The sequence below is a fragment of the Taurulus bubalis genome, assembly GCF_910589615.1.
Source record: "Taurulus bubalis genome assembly, chromosome: 2".
NCBI classification, from domain to species: domain Eukaryota; kingdom Metazoa; phylum Chordata; class Actinopteri; order Perciformes; family Cottidae; genus Taurulus; species Taurulus bubalis.
This window is the reverse complement of record NC_136590.1, coordinates 10508431-10523809: the sequence shown is the minus strand read 5'-3', so window position 1 is coordinate 10523809 and position 15379 is coordinate 10508431. Positions and strand designations below refer to the sequence as shown.

At 44.1% G+C, this 15379-nt stretch overlaps 1 protein-coding gene across 2 annotated transcripts in view; it reads right to left on the bottom strand.

The window, feature by feature from the left end:
• Positions 1-293: 293 nt before the first annotated feature.
• The window catches only part of tcf7l2 (transcription factor 7 like 2), a gene marked incomplete at both ends in the record, with an annotated part of 86159 nt that continues 71073 nt past the window's right edge, over positions 294-15379 (bottom strand). The window contains 9 exons of one of the 2 annotated variants that reach the window (XM_079237701.1): positions 294-2569; positions 5853-5925; positions 7044-7094; positions 7838-7886; positions 8545-8652; positions 8846-9008; positions 9119-9238; positions 13377-13463; positions 14439-14541. In XM_079237701.1, the coding sequence (XP_079093827.1) occupies positions 2113-2569; positions 5853-5925; positions 7044-7094; positions 7838-7886; positions 8545-8652; positions 8846-9008; positions 9119-9238; positions 13377-13463; positions 14439-14541 (1211 nt within the window). Of the gene's footprint in view, positions 2570-4617; positions 4661-5852; positions 5926-7043; positions 7095-7837; positions 7887-8544; positions 8653-8845; positions 9009-9118; positions 9254-13376; positions 13464-14438; positions 14542-15379 lie in introns of those variants that run through there. The other variant, XM_079237702.1, reaches the window with a different exon arrangement.

Genomic DNA, 15379 nt, shown 5'->3' with positions numbered 1-15379 from the left:
GTTGGTGCTCACATTAGTAATGCTGCGTGCACTCTGTTTACAAGGTTGCTGGGTTTGAATATAGTTGCAGCAAATTGCATTTCATGACACCTGATAAAGTATTTATAATGTTTAATTATAATGGCATGAATCTCTATTAGACTATTACTTCAAGGCATCTTAATGACTGGTGTTATTTCATGACTCTGTTATGAACTAGAGGACAATTGAAGCTGAATAAGAGCTACTTGCCGAGATGCTGTTGCAACAGTTTCTCTGCCAGTAAATTTCCAAATAAAAGGAGGACACAAATGTGCACATACTAAGTTGCTTTTATTAATACAGAACTGCATGCTACAGAGACTGTACAGCATAAACATTTATTCATTACAAAAAAACATGGTTTTGGAACCATTTAAAATAACAGGAAAAACAAACAAACAAAAAGATAAGAGCATAAAATAGAACAGGAACATCACAGCCGTTAAGGAAACATTCAAACTATTTATCATTAGCATCTTAATAAACCAGAGAAGAAATCGACAGATTACAGTCGCGTCATGTCAACTACAATGGCACCGAGTGGATGGTTCTCTTGTAGCTTTTTTTACAGCCTCTTGCAACATCAACATGCCTATTTTTTCCTATCTACCTATATGTAGTAGTGTACTTAAAAGTGGCAGTTTGTGTATTTTTTTGTATTTAATAGTTTTTTTATGAACTTCCTAATATACATAATTTGGCCCTTGTGGGTTTATACAGTATGATGTCCGCCTTTTTATTAAGTTTAAATTTTTATATTTGACAATTTGCTACCAAACACATTTGTTATAGCAACATTTATACTACATACATAGCAATCTATGTAACGTCACAGCAAAGAATGGTATCGAAATAAAAATAAAAACGACAAAAAAAAAGGATCCCTACAGCATGGTTTAGAGGGGCAGAGAAAATTATCACAAAATTTGGCACGGAAAATCTGTACACGAATCTACAGTCTGAGAGATGTGACTGTGCAATAAAAAAGAAGGGCTTTAGACACTTTTCCAACTACTGAAGACACGGCACCCACTGTCTTGTTTCAAGTTTTCTTTTCTTCTTTTTGTAAAATGGCTTATAGACGCATTTCTTGAAATGAAGTTGTGCATACTTCTGTTCATGAGATCTACACATTACACTGAGTGGAATCCAGGTTTTTCAGCGAGGAAAGAAATCAATAACAAAAGATTTGCCTTTTAAAACCTCCTTGTAAAAATGGATCATTCATATATAAGTCGCTTACCTTAAGAAAAAATATTTGTACAATGTATTAAGAAAAAAAAAGTCAAAAAGAGACACATACAAGATACAACAAGCAATCTCTAAAGCAATAAATACTACTGGTCCTAGCGTTGTGACATTTTGAATTTAATAACCCTCAACCCTCCCACCCCGACCTCCCCTCAAGCCCACCCAACTTGCCTGACTCCGCCCCAAAGGTAAACAACAAAGAAAAAAGACAACGCAGTGGAAGAATGCATATTTAACACAGTAATCCCCCCTCCCCAATATTCTGTACATTTAAACAAGAACAAGTAACATCACAATTAAAGTTGTTCCTCGAAGAGGTGTCGCCGCCAGCCTCATGCCCTCCTAGAGTTTGAACAGATGTCAAATGATTGGTTCGCAAGCTCGTATTTAATACAAATAAAGAAGGAGAACCAACTCTTTCAAGAAAAGGGCTCATTGAATAATCTAGCCTACCTTTTTATATCCGTCTTTTAAACATTTTTGAAGTTGAACTAGATAATTTTTCTGTTTGCACTGTTTAACACTACAAAAAAGACAAAACAAAATCCATAAAAATGTTGGCAGATTCACAAAGCTATACTACAGCTCATTGTATCATTTCTTTATAATAATTTGATTTTCTTTTTGATAATGATGGGTCAAATATTGACCAATGAACTTCAATAAAACAAAAAATAAATTTCAAAGCCTCATGGCACAGAAACATAAAGAGAAATGAACCGACAGCAAGTGAAATATAGCAGAGAGAGAGAGCCTAGAAGTGTGTGTGAGCGCATGTGTTTGTGTGTATGTGTGTGTGTGTGTGGGCAGAGATAGAAAAGAGGAGAAGAATAGGGTAGACTATTCTATAGACTTGGTCACTAGCGACAGAGGCTGGGGGCCCGTGGAGGAGAGGAGCGAGTGGGAATGACACAGCGATGCTGAGGGCCGGGCCATTGAGGACGCCACAGAAGAGCCCGGCTGCCGCGAGGATGAGACGTCACCATGCTCCAGGGCTCCGTTGTGGGAGGAGGCGCCGGGCGTTTTCCTAGCTGCAGCAGAGTTTTCCAGCTGAACCAAAGATGGCGGTGGAGGCCCAGCCAGGCGGTGCGGGTGGTGGAGTGGCTGGTGGGCCGGTTTCATAGTCAGTGAGAGAGGTTGCATTTGTTCAGTCTGAGGATTGGACTCTTTTGAGGAGGGGGAGGGAACCACTGAGGAGGGGGAGGAGGGGGGGGAGTCTAGTAAGCTTCCGTCCGTAGAGGGAGGACTGGCACAGCTGCCTTCACCTTGGATGTAGCGAATGCACTTTTTTTTTCTCCTGAGGGACAAATCGAGAGAAGGAGAGCGTCGTTTAGCATCGCATCTTCAAACTGCATTGCCTCTCAGAACCGTTGCTGACTTAAATGCACCGTTGCCTTTTATTATTTTTTTTTTTGAACAATCGTTATTTCAAACTGGTTTTACATAACATGTCGTAGTTTGCGGGTGCATTTAAGTAGCTCGTGCTAAGACCAAAGGTGGTAGAAATGACAGTCAATTATCCAAATACTAAACCATCAAACAGGACAGACATGAAGGAGAGATCACAGGTGAAGCGGCTGGGAAATGAAAAGCACAGACAGAGAGGATGATGGCGATGAGGAGAGAAGATTAGATGTAGCGATGGTTGCTCTCTGGATGTAAACTCAGCCTTTCTTACAGCTACAGCTGGGGATCAGCCTGTTCTCTCCAGCAACACAAGGTTACTGGACCTGTCTCCCTCGTCTACCTCTATCTGGCCCTCTTACTCTCTCTTCTCCTGAGGGGACGGAGTTTGGATACGAGGCAAAAAAAAAAAAAAGTCAACAAGATCCACACTACTCCGCATCTGCCCCACAGACACGAGTGTGTGTGCGCGAGGGGTCAAGGCATCATGTTTGCATTCCTGCCCGAGGTCGGGACCCTCCCCCTGCCTGCTGAGTCCTGAGGCCAGACCCGTTGCGCTCAGTGGAACCCGATGAACGAGCATGGGAGGGCGGGGGAGAGGGAGATGGGAGGGAAGGGGATTGTTGCATTTGTCTGCGGCGACTCTGCTGCGAAGGCTGTGTTCAGATTTGGTTAAGGGGGAATCTCTGCCCACCTCATCTTTACCCTGACCCTGGCAGTGACCCCTCTCTCAGCTCTCCATTCTATCACGAGGATGCCTGAAGGCCGTGAAGTATTAGTAGTTAAGACTCACAGGGACAGGGAGTCGGCATAAAGAAGACTAAGGTGTTTAAACAAAAGAAAGAGTGGGGCGTTTGGATCATATGAGGCTGTTACTGTTTAATTAAGGTTGTCAAATCAAACCTTTTCCTGTAATTCTGAAGGGGGAAAAGTCTACAAACAAAGAGAGCCGACTACTGAGAATGAAAAGGATGAGGGACATCGACAAATCACATAAAAAAGGGCTCACGAAACCTTGATCTCATGCTAGGGTGAAAGACAAGCATGCATTTCCCGAATAACTCGACAGTACAGGCAAACAACACCGGACAGTATAGAACACTAGAAAAGTCTAGAAAAGAGGGGGATACGGCCGTTAGAGCTTTCTACACCGATACTGCAGCGCTGGGTGCTGCGGAGCATCGAGCGGCCGTGAAAAGGTATCATTTGCCACTACATAGACATCGTGCTCTGGATAACTGTCTGTCAAACTGCAACAAATGAGCTAATATCCATTTTTTAACAGACATATCGATTCATAGTATGTGCCTGTGTATGTTATTGATTTTTCCGTCTCGGGGGAAATTACACCAGATGCATCTTTTAGGAAATGGAGCCCAGAGAGAACTTTTAACCTCTCGGCTCCGAAAAGGAAGACGGAATTATCGCGCTGTCCACCCTCCTGATCTCCTGTTATTGTTATGGGGAATAATGTAGTGTTTTTGATAATGTGTGTTACAGCCGGGAGGGGAATAAGAGAGCCAAGTGGAATCGCCAACAATGGCGGACTGTGTGGAGGAGGTGGGGCAATTGTGATGCCCTTCTTATTTAAAAGAACATTTTAAGACATAGATAGTCTCGGTGATGTGTCAAATTATTTTGGGACATTCAGCACATTCGCACAAAACTAAGAGCTGTCCTTTAAAATAGGCTTATGAACTGCTAAGAGCGACCTCTCGCAAAGTGCGGGAAAATTCAAAAATATTCAGACTAAATTTTGATTTAAAGCCGCCCCATGTAAACGATTAAAACGATACAAAGGAAACGTGTAACAGCGGAAACAAACAATGTGTTGCAATGGTGGGTGTCAAGAAAGAGGTGGGGCAGGGTGTGGTGCAAGCCAGACACAGAGAAGGGTATTACTGAGCAGAAACAAATACCTACCATGAAAATATTCCCAATTCAAAGACTGCTTGTGTCAGAACAGAAAGACAACAGGTAGGGACTAAGTAAGGGTTATTGAAGAGGAGTTTGGAGGAAGAAGAGGTGGAGAAGGAGGAGGAAGAGGGCACAGAAAAGAGTGTCACTGAGCAGGGCCTCAGAGAAAGCAGGGCTTAATTTGTAAGCATTACATTGTTATTCAAAGGACGCCAATTAGAACATACATGACATGGAGAGAAAATGGATTTCAACCGGAAACAAGTCCGATTGTAATTGAGATGTTTTTTTTTCTCCAAATTACACTCGGAAACCGTGATCTGGCAGCACGATGTTTTTGTTGAGATTAAGTATTCAGTAATCTTATTTAGAAATCCATTTTCTGCCACTGGGCTTGAACCGAGTTCAATGAGGAAGAATTGCTGTGAGGGAATTTATAGCAGGAAGCTCCTCATTAAGGAAAAGGAGCAGAGCAGTTTGCCATCTGTCACCACAATGATGGAAACACGTTTGAGAGGGATATCTGAGCAAATAATCAAGCAGAAGAAGCTGCTCATTGTGGATGTCTTCCTCCCATTGGTTCTACAGCAGTTATACCTGCATGGTTTGCACCATAAACTCAGCTGGTCAAGCCCGAACAAGGCACGACACTTCTTTGGGGTATTTGCATCTGTTAGCCAAAGAGGTAGACACAAACATACACACAAAGACAAATAACAAAAGAAAAAGAAAGAAAAAACAAAATGGACACGTCATTACACAGACAAAAACATGTAGCCAGGGCTTAGGTTTAGGCTGGCAACACTGGGATGTCCTCCATATTGAACAAGCCATCAGGCTCCAGATCCTCCAAGCCCCGACCTGCCAGTTTAGGATTTCTGACCAATGTCAGTGAGGCTTATTGTACTGTACATCCTGCAATGAAACCCCTGTAACCCCCCCAAAAAAATGTTGTCTCATCAAAACATACGCACAGGCACCATTCATACAAACATTCTAGCATATGCTGTTAACACCCTTCAACCCATACGGCAGGTAAAAAAAAGAGTAAAAAATCAAATAGTGGGAACCTAAAGATAGACCGGCAGGGCGTGGCTGGAGGAAGCTGAGAGGTCACGATAGCCTGGCAGGACAGACAGAGGGAGGGGAGAGAAGAGGAAGAAGAGGCGGCAGCAGCAAAGAGCGAAGGAGGAAGTCCCAGTGTAACGTTGCACAGCCTTCACCTGGCCCTGGCCAGTGCAAGCACACACCATACACACCTGCACGGGCCACACCAGTTATTCTGTTGATCGAGCCCAAAGCGCGCTCGACACTTCTTAGGAGCGCTCAGGTCTGATGCCGCAACAGTGAGGGGAAGCCAGCAGAGAGAGGAGATAAAAGAACCAAAACCAAAAACAATAAGGAACAGAAATCAAAAAGAGGAGAGAAATAAAGAGGAACAAAAAACAAGTAACAGTGAATCTATGAAGCTTGGCTCATTGTGCAAGAAATCCCCCCCACCCTAAAAAAAACACCCCAAAAGCCATTCTCAAGTGTGCCTTTAAAGACAGGGCTGAACACAATTAGTGTGTTTCAGACATTAGTAAAATCAAAATGCATGCAAATTATAAAATCAGGACATTAATATAGAAACAATTGCTTTTAGTAACCTAAATTCTGACTGGAGTTAAAGCTGAAGATAAGATGCTTATTTAGTTGAGACGGAATACTAAATGGAGCAAACGCAGGTTGGATTATTTACTGCTGGGTGTTATCAGTGCACTATGGTTTTAAAAAGACACGGTTAAAGGTGGTATAACTAGGCAGCAGGAGCAGACTGCTAAAAAAAAAAGCACAGTCATAAGTTAGCCTTATAGCCAGGGAAAGGTTTAAAGAGGCTGGAACGGGAAGAGGGAAACTACTCCTTAGACCTGGCATCAAACAGCATCAACACTGGCAGCTCAGACCAGTAATTGTGATTATTATTATCAGAATTAGAGCTGAGTGACAGCAGAATATTGTGGCGGAGGGATTGAGACCAGGTCTTGGTTGAGGAGACGGATCTAAAGGGAGCTGCAGCTACTGAAGCGTACAGATTAAGGAGGTTCACCCTGACATCCCATCCTTCAGGTCATACTCCACGATGATAACTTAACTTCATGTAATCAGTTCCTCAGGCATACTGCACAGTGATTGTGTCAAAATACAGAAAACGCTCTAGACTAATGAGCAACATGAGTAAATTTAGTTGAACTAAATTAAATATAATCTAGTTTGAAGTTGTATAAACAATAGCAACATTTTGAGAAAGGGAAACAGCAAACAAGCAGCAAGAGTATATTTAGATTTTTTTTTTTTTTTTAAACCTGCCTAATATTAAACACCATTTGATAAAATATAATATACATTAAGAAAAAAAGAAGAAATAATAAAACAAGTTAGTAATTTAAGACTCAAAATGACATTAGCACCTGTAATCGGAGGGAGTGAAAGGCAAGGGTTTGGAAAATATTCTCTGTGTTCTGAAAAAAAAGAACAGATAGAGAGGCCTTCAAGAAGAAATCCGTCACCAAACGAGCGCAAAATACATAATAACAAGTCGCCATTGCTCCTCACAATACGATCAGAAGAATATGAATCATAAGAATAAAAATGGATAAATCATAGAATAAGCAAACCTCCTTAATTTTAAGATGTAAGTGATTTTTCTTATGTTGATATAAAAGCATGCATGAAAGCAAGCAAAGGGGCAGTCCAACAAGCACACACACACACACACACACACACACACACACACACCCAGTACTGTAGTGCAGTCTATCTGCAGGGCACAGGCATTATCAAATAGAGCCACGCACACAACACTAGCAAAGTTAATGGCTCTCACAATGCTTCAACTTCACATTCTCAAAACATACATATCACAATACCAGAACGCTAAGGGGCAAAGTGGGGAGGGGGTGTCAAGAGGGGAGGTGAGGAGGAGTGTGTGGGGGGGGTCATGCATATTCAGTTGTTATTAGCTGGGGAAGGCTGGGGGGAAATGGGGCAAGGGGGGTATTACAAGCAACTCTACCATTTAAATATTGCATTGGGAAGCATAACTATACAAAAAAAGAAAGAAAAAAGCCAGGCACAATAACACACACTAAAAAAAAAACATAACACAAAAAAAACTAGCTTGACTTTTATCTTGCAAGATGTCACATCTGCCTGACACATGATGGGGCTCTTCTAATATGAGAGATAATTGCAGCTCACTTACCATTGCTCTCTGCTTGCTGCTTTTCCCTTTTTCTCTTCTTCCTTTTCCCCTGTTGGTTAGCCGCCAAAAAAATAGAAAGAAAAAATAGACACAGACAGGAACCTTAGTTATTATATTGCAGAATGCCCAAAACATGAAACAGAGAATAGGACTCTTCTCTGTGTTTACTTATTTATTCATTCTGTCTCTGCCTTTTGTTTCTGTCTCTGCCCTCCGGTTTGTAACAGCCACTGCAGGCCAGTTCAGAATCATCCCTCCTCTTTCTGTTTTCTGCTCTTTTATTCTTTCTCTGTAATCTTTTGTCTTATTTTCCTCTGCTCTGTGAACATCTAGACATCGTGACAAGCCTCTGTTTTGGAAGACCGATTTCTCAAAGGCTGCTCGTGGAAGACTCTTGTCGGCTTGATCCCAAAACTGGGCAAAATTGATGAGAATCCGAGCACTTAAGTATCAGAACAAAGTGTCTGAGGCGCAACACATTCACAGAGGATTCATATAAACAACATCACGGTCGGACTTTGTTCCAAATATGTCATAAAAAGGTGGGCTTGCCAATTTGCCCAGTCTCAGATATACATATCAAAAGAAAATTAGAAGAAGAAAGTAATCTCTCAGGTTAAAAGCAAAAGAAAGAACTCTTCCTGGCCATGTCACCTAGTGAAAGGGGAAAGACCAGCCCGTTACGACTTGTAAACTTAAACACTTACATAGTTGTCTCGTGCTGACCAGCCGGGATACAGCTGCATGTGAAGCTGTCGCTCTTTCCTGGCGAGCTCGTAGTACTTGGCCTGCTCCTCCCGCGTTAGGGCGTGCCACTGTGAAACCACAGACAAGACACAGGAAGGAGATTGTTTTACAATGAATTCAAAATGAGTTTAACTCTACAAGGCTGTGAACTGCATTCGCCTTGAATACAATCGGCAGGAAAGATGGATGGGGAATCCGCTGTGATGAACCCTTCAGTTGGACCATTACAGGTGTCGCTGTGTGTTTAGTGTTGGGTCTTACCCTCCGGCCCAGGATCTGGTTGATGGCAGCACTTTCCTTCAGTGTACACTCAGCCACCACCTTGGCCCGCATCTCCTTCATGTAGAGCATGAAGGCATTCAGAGGCTTCTTTATGTGGACCTGCTTCTTCTTCTCCTCTTCCTTTTTAGCGTCTGACTGTTTCCTGTGGAGCGGCAGAGGGCAGAGAGGTGAGCGAGATAAACTCACGACTGGTTTTTAAATCCTGATGTGTGGGACTGAACCGTGTTTGGGGCAGCAGAAGTGTCTACTCACGAGCTGAGAGAGATGTCACTGTGGGAGGACTCCTGCTTGACGTTGGATGTGACAATGGCTGGGTGTGGGATGCCCGTGGCGTGCAAACTGTGGTGAGAGGGCACCATGTGTGGGGGGAACCTAGAGGACAGAAGACTGTGTAAATGGACACGGGTGAAATGAGGAGATGGAACACATGTATACACAGGACGAAAAGGGGCTAAATTCCATTTCCCTCTTTCAATGACACAGGGATTATTCAATTAATTTCATATAAATGGAATTGGCCTTTAGCTACAAGAAAAGACATGCATGCACATACAAATATCCGCGTGAATATCTACTATTCAAAATGAGTGTGAGATCAAATGTCACACACATTTAATTTGCGAGCTGGAGCTATACACTTTACACATGAGTATAACAGCAAACCACCACCATCAGTAAAAAAAACACGATTTGGAAGCATGAACGCTATATTGTGTGGTAATAATTAAGTGCAATTGCACAAGGGTGAATCTCTTAAATGCTATTTTTGAACAAAAAAAGCCATACAGGGAACACTTGAGGCAAGTGCCTTTCTTCACCTTTATTTAACCACAACCTCATTGAGATTTGAAAATTCTATCAAGAGTGTCCCAACCAATACAGGCAACAATTCATGTAATAGATTCAATGAAGCGTGTTAGCTTGAGGGCTCGAAGCACCTTGAACTTCTCCATTCATAGTTAAGGAGAGACTGTGTAGGCTGAATATATCAGTGCCACGCATAACTTTTACTGGAGCCGTAGGCGCAGAAGAGGTTTATATTTGCCTTAACAATTGGCATCTTACGGTTGCTGCGGGATGAGATTATAATTTCATCCGTAAATGACAAATGCTAACTGCACAACTTCAAGTCATTGGTATATTTGCGGAAAACTGCATTTCGAGCATTTTAGCGCTGATATGAACATGCTAGGTCTTGGAGCTTGAACCATTCTGTGTTATCAAGGAATATTGCAAACTAGATTAAAATGTTCTATCAAAGTCTAGTATCACTTCAGGAATTGGGGCTTTTATTTGCTTTTCTGCCAGTTCAGCATTGTCAGCAGCACAGACGTTTTTATCTTCATCCCTCTACGGCTCCTATCATCACTCCATCGTCTCCGACCGCTCCGCACATCGAGGCCAGAAACCCTTATTTATGAAATCGTTGGCCAGACCCGCCATGAGACACTGCTGTGCTGTGCGATGTATGACACTAATTATTTGTGTCAGATTATTTCAATGTGTACGCTTCTTATCTGCATGTGTATGTTTACGGCGCGGTTCCACATGACCACACACAGATTTAAGAAGAGAGGAGGATGAAGGAGAAGGGAAAAAAGGAGGAATAATTCTTTTTTTTTTTTTAAAGCAGCTCATTATCTGGCAGTGTCTGGCTCCATGGCTCCGAGCCAGAATATAATGATGAGGATAAACTCGCCAGGAACAACTACTTTCTGTTGGAGGCCATCTCAGGGGAGTGCCAGTGCGCTCCCCCCTCAAACTCTTTCCCTCTTTTTCTCCTTTCCCCTCTTCTCCCTTCATCACTGACACATTGGTGTTTGTGCCATGTCATCCGTTGATGGGGAGCTCGGCAGCAGTGGCTGCATATCGCCCATCATTAGGGCTGCTGCATTTTCCTCACTCACTCTGCTTCCTCTCTCCCTGTTCACCCTCCCTCCTCTCTCTGTGCACTTGTTAAAATTTCCTCTGTTCCAAGTTCTATTTCTTCCTTCTCTTCTTCTTCTTCTTCTCTACTCCTCCATGTCCCCTCACCACCTCCGCGCTCCTTTCGCTTCCTCTCTTCGCCCCCATCCCCTCCTCCTGCTGCTGCTGCTGCTGCCACTGCATGGCCCAGGTTATGGTTTAAACATGACGGCCGTCCCTTTGAAGCGTGGGGGCAACATCATCATCATCATCATCCGGGCTAATCAGCAGCAAGCAGCACCTTGGACCAATTTAACCAACACAGAGAAGGAGACGCAGCAGAGACCCCCACCCACCCACCCACCCTGGGGCTTCTACGTCTCAATCTAAAAGGTAAGAATGGCTCGCGGTGTTGGGGAGAGGGTGAGGGGGGGGGTCACTGGCGCAGCGAGCCCAGTGTCAGCCAGTGCCATTTAATTGCCAACGCGAAGCAGTAGCCCCCGTGCCTGTTTAATGTATAATGACCCGGACGGTGCGCTTCTCCCGTTCCCAAGGAAAAGAGAGGGAGCATGATGATGGGGGAACATATCAAAGGGCAGGCTTAAGCATAAGAGGCAAAGGGGCCTTCACGTCCTCCTACCTGTCACACACACATTCACCCCCCGCCACACACACACACACACACACACACACACACACATCCTGGGACCTGCACTGGCTCCAACAACATTATCAAAATAATGTCTTTCATTTGCTCCGCTGACTGTCTCTACTCTCCTTGGCTTTTTTCCCCTCATGTCCTAAAAGAATGCATTTTTTAACAGGACCTAGGTGTAAGGTGCTCATTGCAGGACTACGAGGTACCAGGTTCCTTTCCTGAATCCTAAAGCAGTTCGGGCTACGGCACAGGGGACTGATACTGAAGCAGCGCACTCCTGCAAAGAACTGGCTCCCGACAAGAGTACAAGGCCAGGATGTCTTTTCTCTCCGATTTCATCCAGTCAGCCATCTCCTTACAAATCGTTTGAGCTATCACAACAGTCTAGTCCATTCTTTGAACAAAACCAACTGGCTGAAGGCTATGTATGAAAGGATTCTGCCATTTTGCTGACACAATTACACCGATTCTTTACTAGATATTGTCAACAAATTGATTTATTTCCTCGGCCCTGTCCAAGACAGACTTCAGGTTTTTCAATGGAGATGTGTTAAACACTCCCATTCTCCAGAGAGCTCCCAGAGCCCTCCCTCTATTCGGTTATACTAATTCAATTAGGGGCCTCATCACAGGGCATTAGCTCTTCCCCATGGCCAGTCCCCCCCCACACCCCAGCTAGTATATTCAATTAGCTCCACTGGAAATAAGATGATCACAATGTAGAGGCTGTCATTAAGGGACCAAATTAGCAGTCACTTAAAGCCCAGGTTGGCTGGGCACCGCTGCCAGATGCCAATGTCTGGACAAACCCATTGTCTGACCCTGTGCACCTGAGACTTTCTCTGGAAGGGCTGGGAGGGGCGAATCGGACTCTAATCCTTCACCAATCTCCAGAACGAGTTTAAATGTAACATTTGATGCAATTAGGTATTCATATTTAAATGACTAATGGGACAGTTTAACAGCTAAAAAACTAAATTGTCTGGGGGAGCTTACAAGCCCAACTTTCCCTTATTCTCAGGGCTGGGCTTTCAAACATGTCCCCCTTGCGTCTCCTCCCTCCCTGCATCTACATGATCCATCAATGTCACAGAGGTCTAAACACGCCGCCCTCAGGAACTGCTTTTCCAATCAGGCTGTAATTAATCTGAAGCTTGGCCTCATCCCTAGACTCTACACCAGCCTGGCTCACAGTCCCCTGCTGCAGGGGCGTGTGGAGAGGAGGAGGAGGAGGAGGAGGAGGAGGAGGAGGAGGAGGAGGAGGATGGGGGAGTGGAGTGGCAAGCTGTTTGTTTTTGTGTTGTTGCTTTTTAGGGCTTTTAGTCATCTAAAATTAATTATTTTCGCTTTCCACACAATATAGAGGACACGCATCCCTCAAGGGAACAGTAAGTAGTTTAACACCAACTGACAAACACACACATGTATACAAGATGGCAACAAATACACATACCCCCCATGGGTGCACGAATGTCCACAGCAGCACTTGAGCTGGACCCTAATGGGCTGAACCAAAGCGCTAGCCAAGTGTCAGGCCACGGCTTATATCATCTAGTCCCCATCAAAGTGTTGCTGTGTTTGTTTATCTGTCTGGCTGCTCAAACTCACAGCATGGACATGCCCCAGCTCATTTCAGATCTGCCTGACATGCAGTGGGGGTAAATGTTCTTCAGGGGCCTCATTAGAAAATGATAAATATAATTAATATTTGAGCACACTAGCTGGAGCCCCACACTAGAGAATTAGCCTTTTGAACACAGAGATGTGGAGTGTGAGCTCTCCTTAAGGGATAAGTTGCTGCTCACGCGAGTGTGCACGTGTTGCTTGTGCATTGCCCTCACAGCCAACACAAACACACACAGATGCACGACTAAAGGTGTGAGTAAGTGTGTGTGTGTGTGTGTGTGTGTGTGTGTGAGTGTGTTTAGCTCCTAGGTCTCAACTCACCTTGACATGGATGCGTTGACAGTGAGCGCAGTTGGGTAGGGGTGTCTGAAACCCCCTGCTGAGATTGGATAAACAGGTTGACCTTGCCTGGGAAGGGGGAAGAAAAGAAGAAAGGCAAAAAGGTAAAGGAACAGGGTTGATGGAAGAGGAGAAGTTAAAGCCCTCTGTCTCTCCCTTCTCCCCACCGTGGGTCTCTTTATTCTCATTTGATCAGGACAAAAATCTAGGGGATTGCAGAGCGCAGATCAAAGGGAGGAAAACTCTGAACAATTTGAATGCCACAAATCTTGATAGCGATGGCTAATTAAATTTCATAACCCTTCGCTCTGTGTCGACAGAGCGGGGCCCGGTTCCTCCCCGAGCTGGAACTAGGTGTTTTGTTGTGATAATTAAAGACGAAGCGCGGGTCTCTTTAATGGAGCCATCACGCTAATTGAGGTCTACACATCCAAAGACAAACAATAATGAATGTAAATTTATACCAAAATAAAGTGCAGCAAATCAAAGGGCGCCATGGCTGTGCTCGGGGCCTCTCTCGGTATTTAGATCGCGGTGAGAAAACATTAAATTAACAGAGCTTAATTTGTAGCCTTTTGTCATATTAACAAGTGTTGACAAGAGTTACCAGGGGAGAGCCCCCGTGTGGAATTGTGGGTAAAATACGGGCAATCACAGTTCATTACTCTAATTGGACCTTACAGGGACATGCAAAATAGTATTTGCCTCAAAGTGGCAAGTTGAGGTTGGTGAGGGCCCGAGGAAGCTGCAATGGGCTGCTGTGGTCCAGGAGTGTGTCAGAAAGCTAAGCGATCAGTTTAGAGTTTTCGAGGCCTTGAACAGAGAGAAGACCCACCCTCGGGACCGGGAGGAGACAGAGACAGCTTCCATAATTTACTTTGTGTACATAAAGAACAACATCCTGCTACTATTGTTTGCCGTTTCTCTCGTTTTTGATCTGGCTTGATGTAAAGCGTATTAATCGTGACAATAGGTGGGTGTTGGTAGCCTTTTTTTTACACAGCTATGCAGTAGAAAGAGGAATACAAAAAAGGATTTGCTTACTGTGGTACTAGCCATCCTAACGGATGGGGGATCTGGCCGACAGCGCCGGGTGACAGTGGGTAATAAGGAGATATATCCGGAGGATGTGGAGGCCTTGGGATTCCTGTGGAAGAGAGAGGATAACAGGAGTAGGTAGGAGGTGGACAGACAGGATGATGACAAGAGAGAAAACCAAATCTTTGTCAGCGCTGAATTCATTCTTTGTTGAGAGTTTCACATCTGAACGGGGCGCACATCACAGGGGTGCAGATGGGAGGATGAGGAGGAGGAAGAGGGCTTGTTGCTCGCATGTACACGGTGCTAAATCACACTTCCTGATCAAAGGCCTTTGAGGCGGCGGCGCCACAATGTGTTGGAAGAGGCAGAGGGGAGAGAGGTGAGGAGAGAATACCAACACGATTCTTCTTGTCACATTTGTTTCTGATTCAGAAGATTAATTGTATAAAATGTCTGAGGTTTAGAAGTTAACAAAACAGAACAATATAATTAAAGCCTTGTCTGTGATCAGAGTGAGGCTAATACAGGAATCCAGGTTGAGTCAGGCTGGTTTACATTGACTCACTGGCTGGACGGATATGGGTTTCATCCGATATTAAACATGAAAAAGCAAATATTAAAGGGATGCAACTGTTATAGATCATGAGCACAAAATCAGCATCAATGTAACTACCTGCTTTTAATTGAGGATGTGAATGTATGTATTGGCTCGTTGGTCTCCATTCGTCCCAACTGATCCTCAGATTTAACATAAAAACAGTGCAGACTTTTGTTTGTTATCTCCACAGACAAACAGTGACAAAGATGTCCGATTAAAGGACAGTCCGCGCTGAAGGAATCACAGCGTCCACGGTGTTGCTCGTGCTTCCTGTGGCAGCTGACAGGCTAAGAAGCTGCATCGACAAGCTGCCCTGAACGAATGCCTTGAAAAGGTCTCGTACACA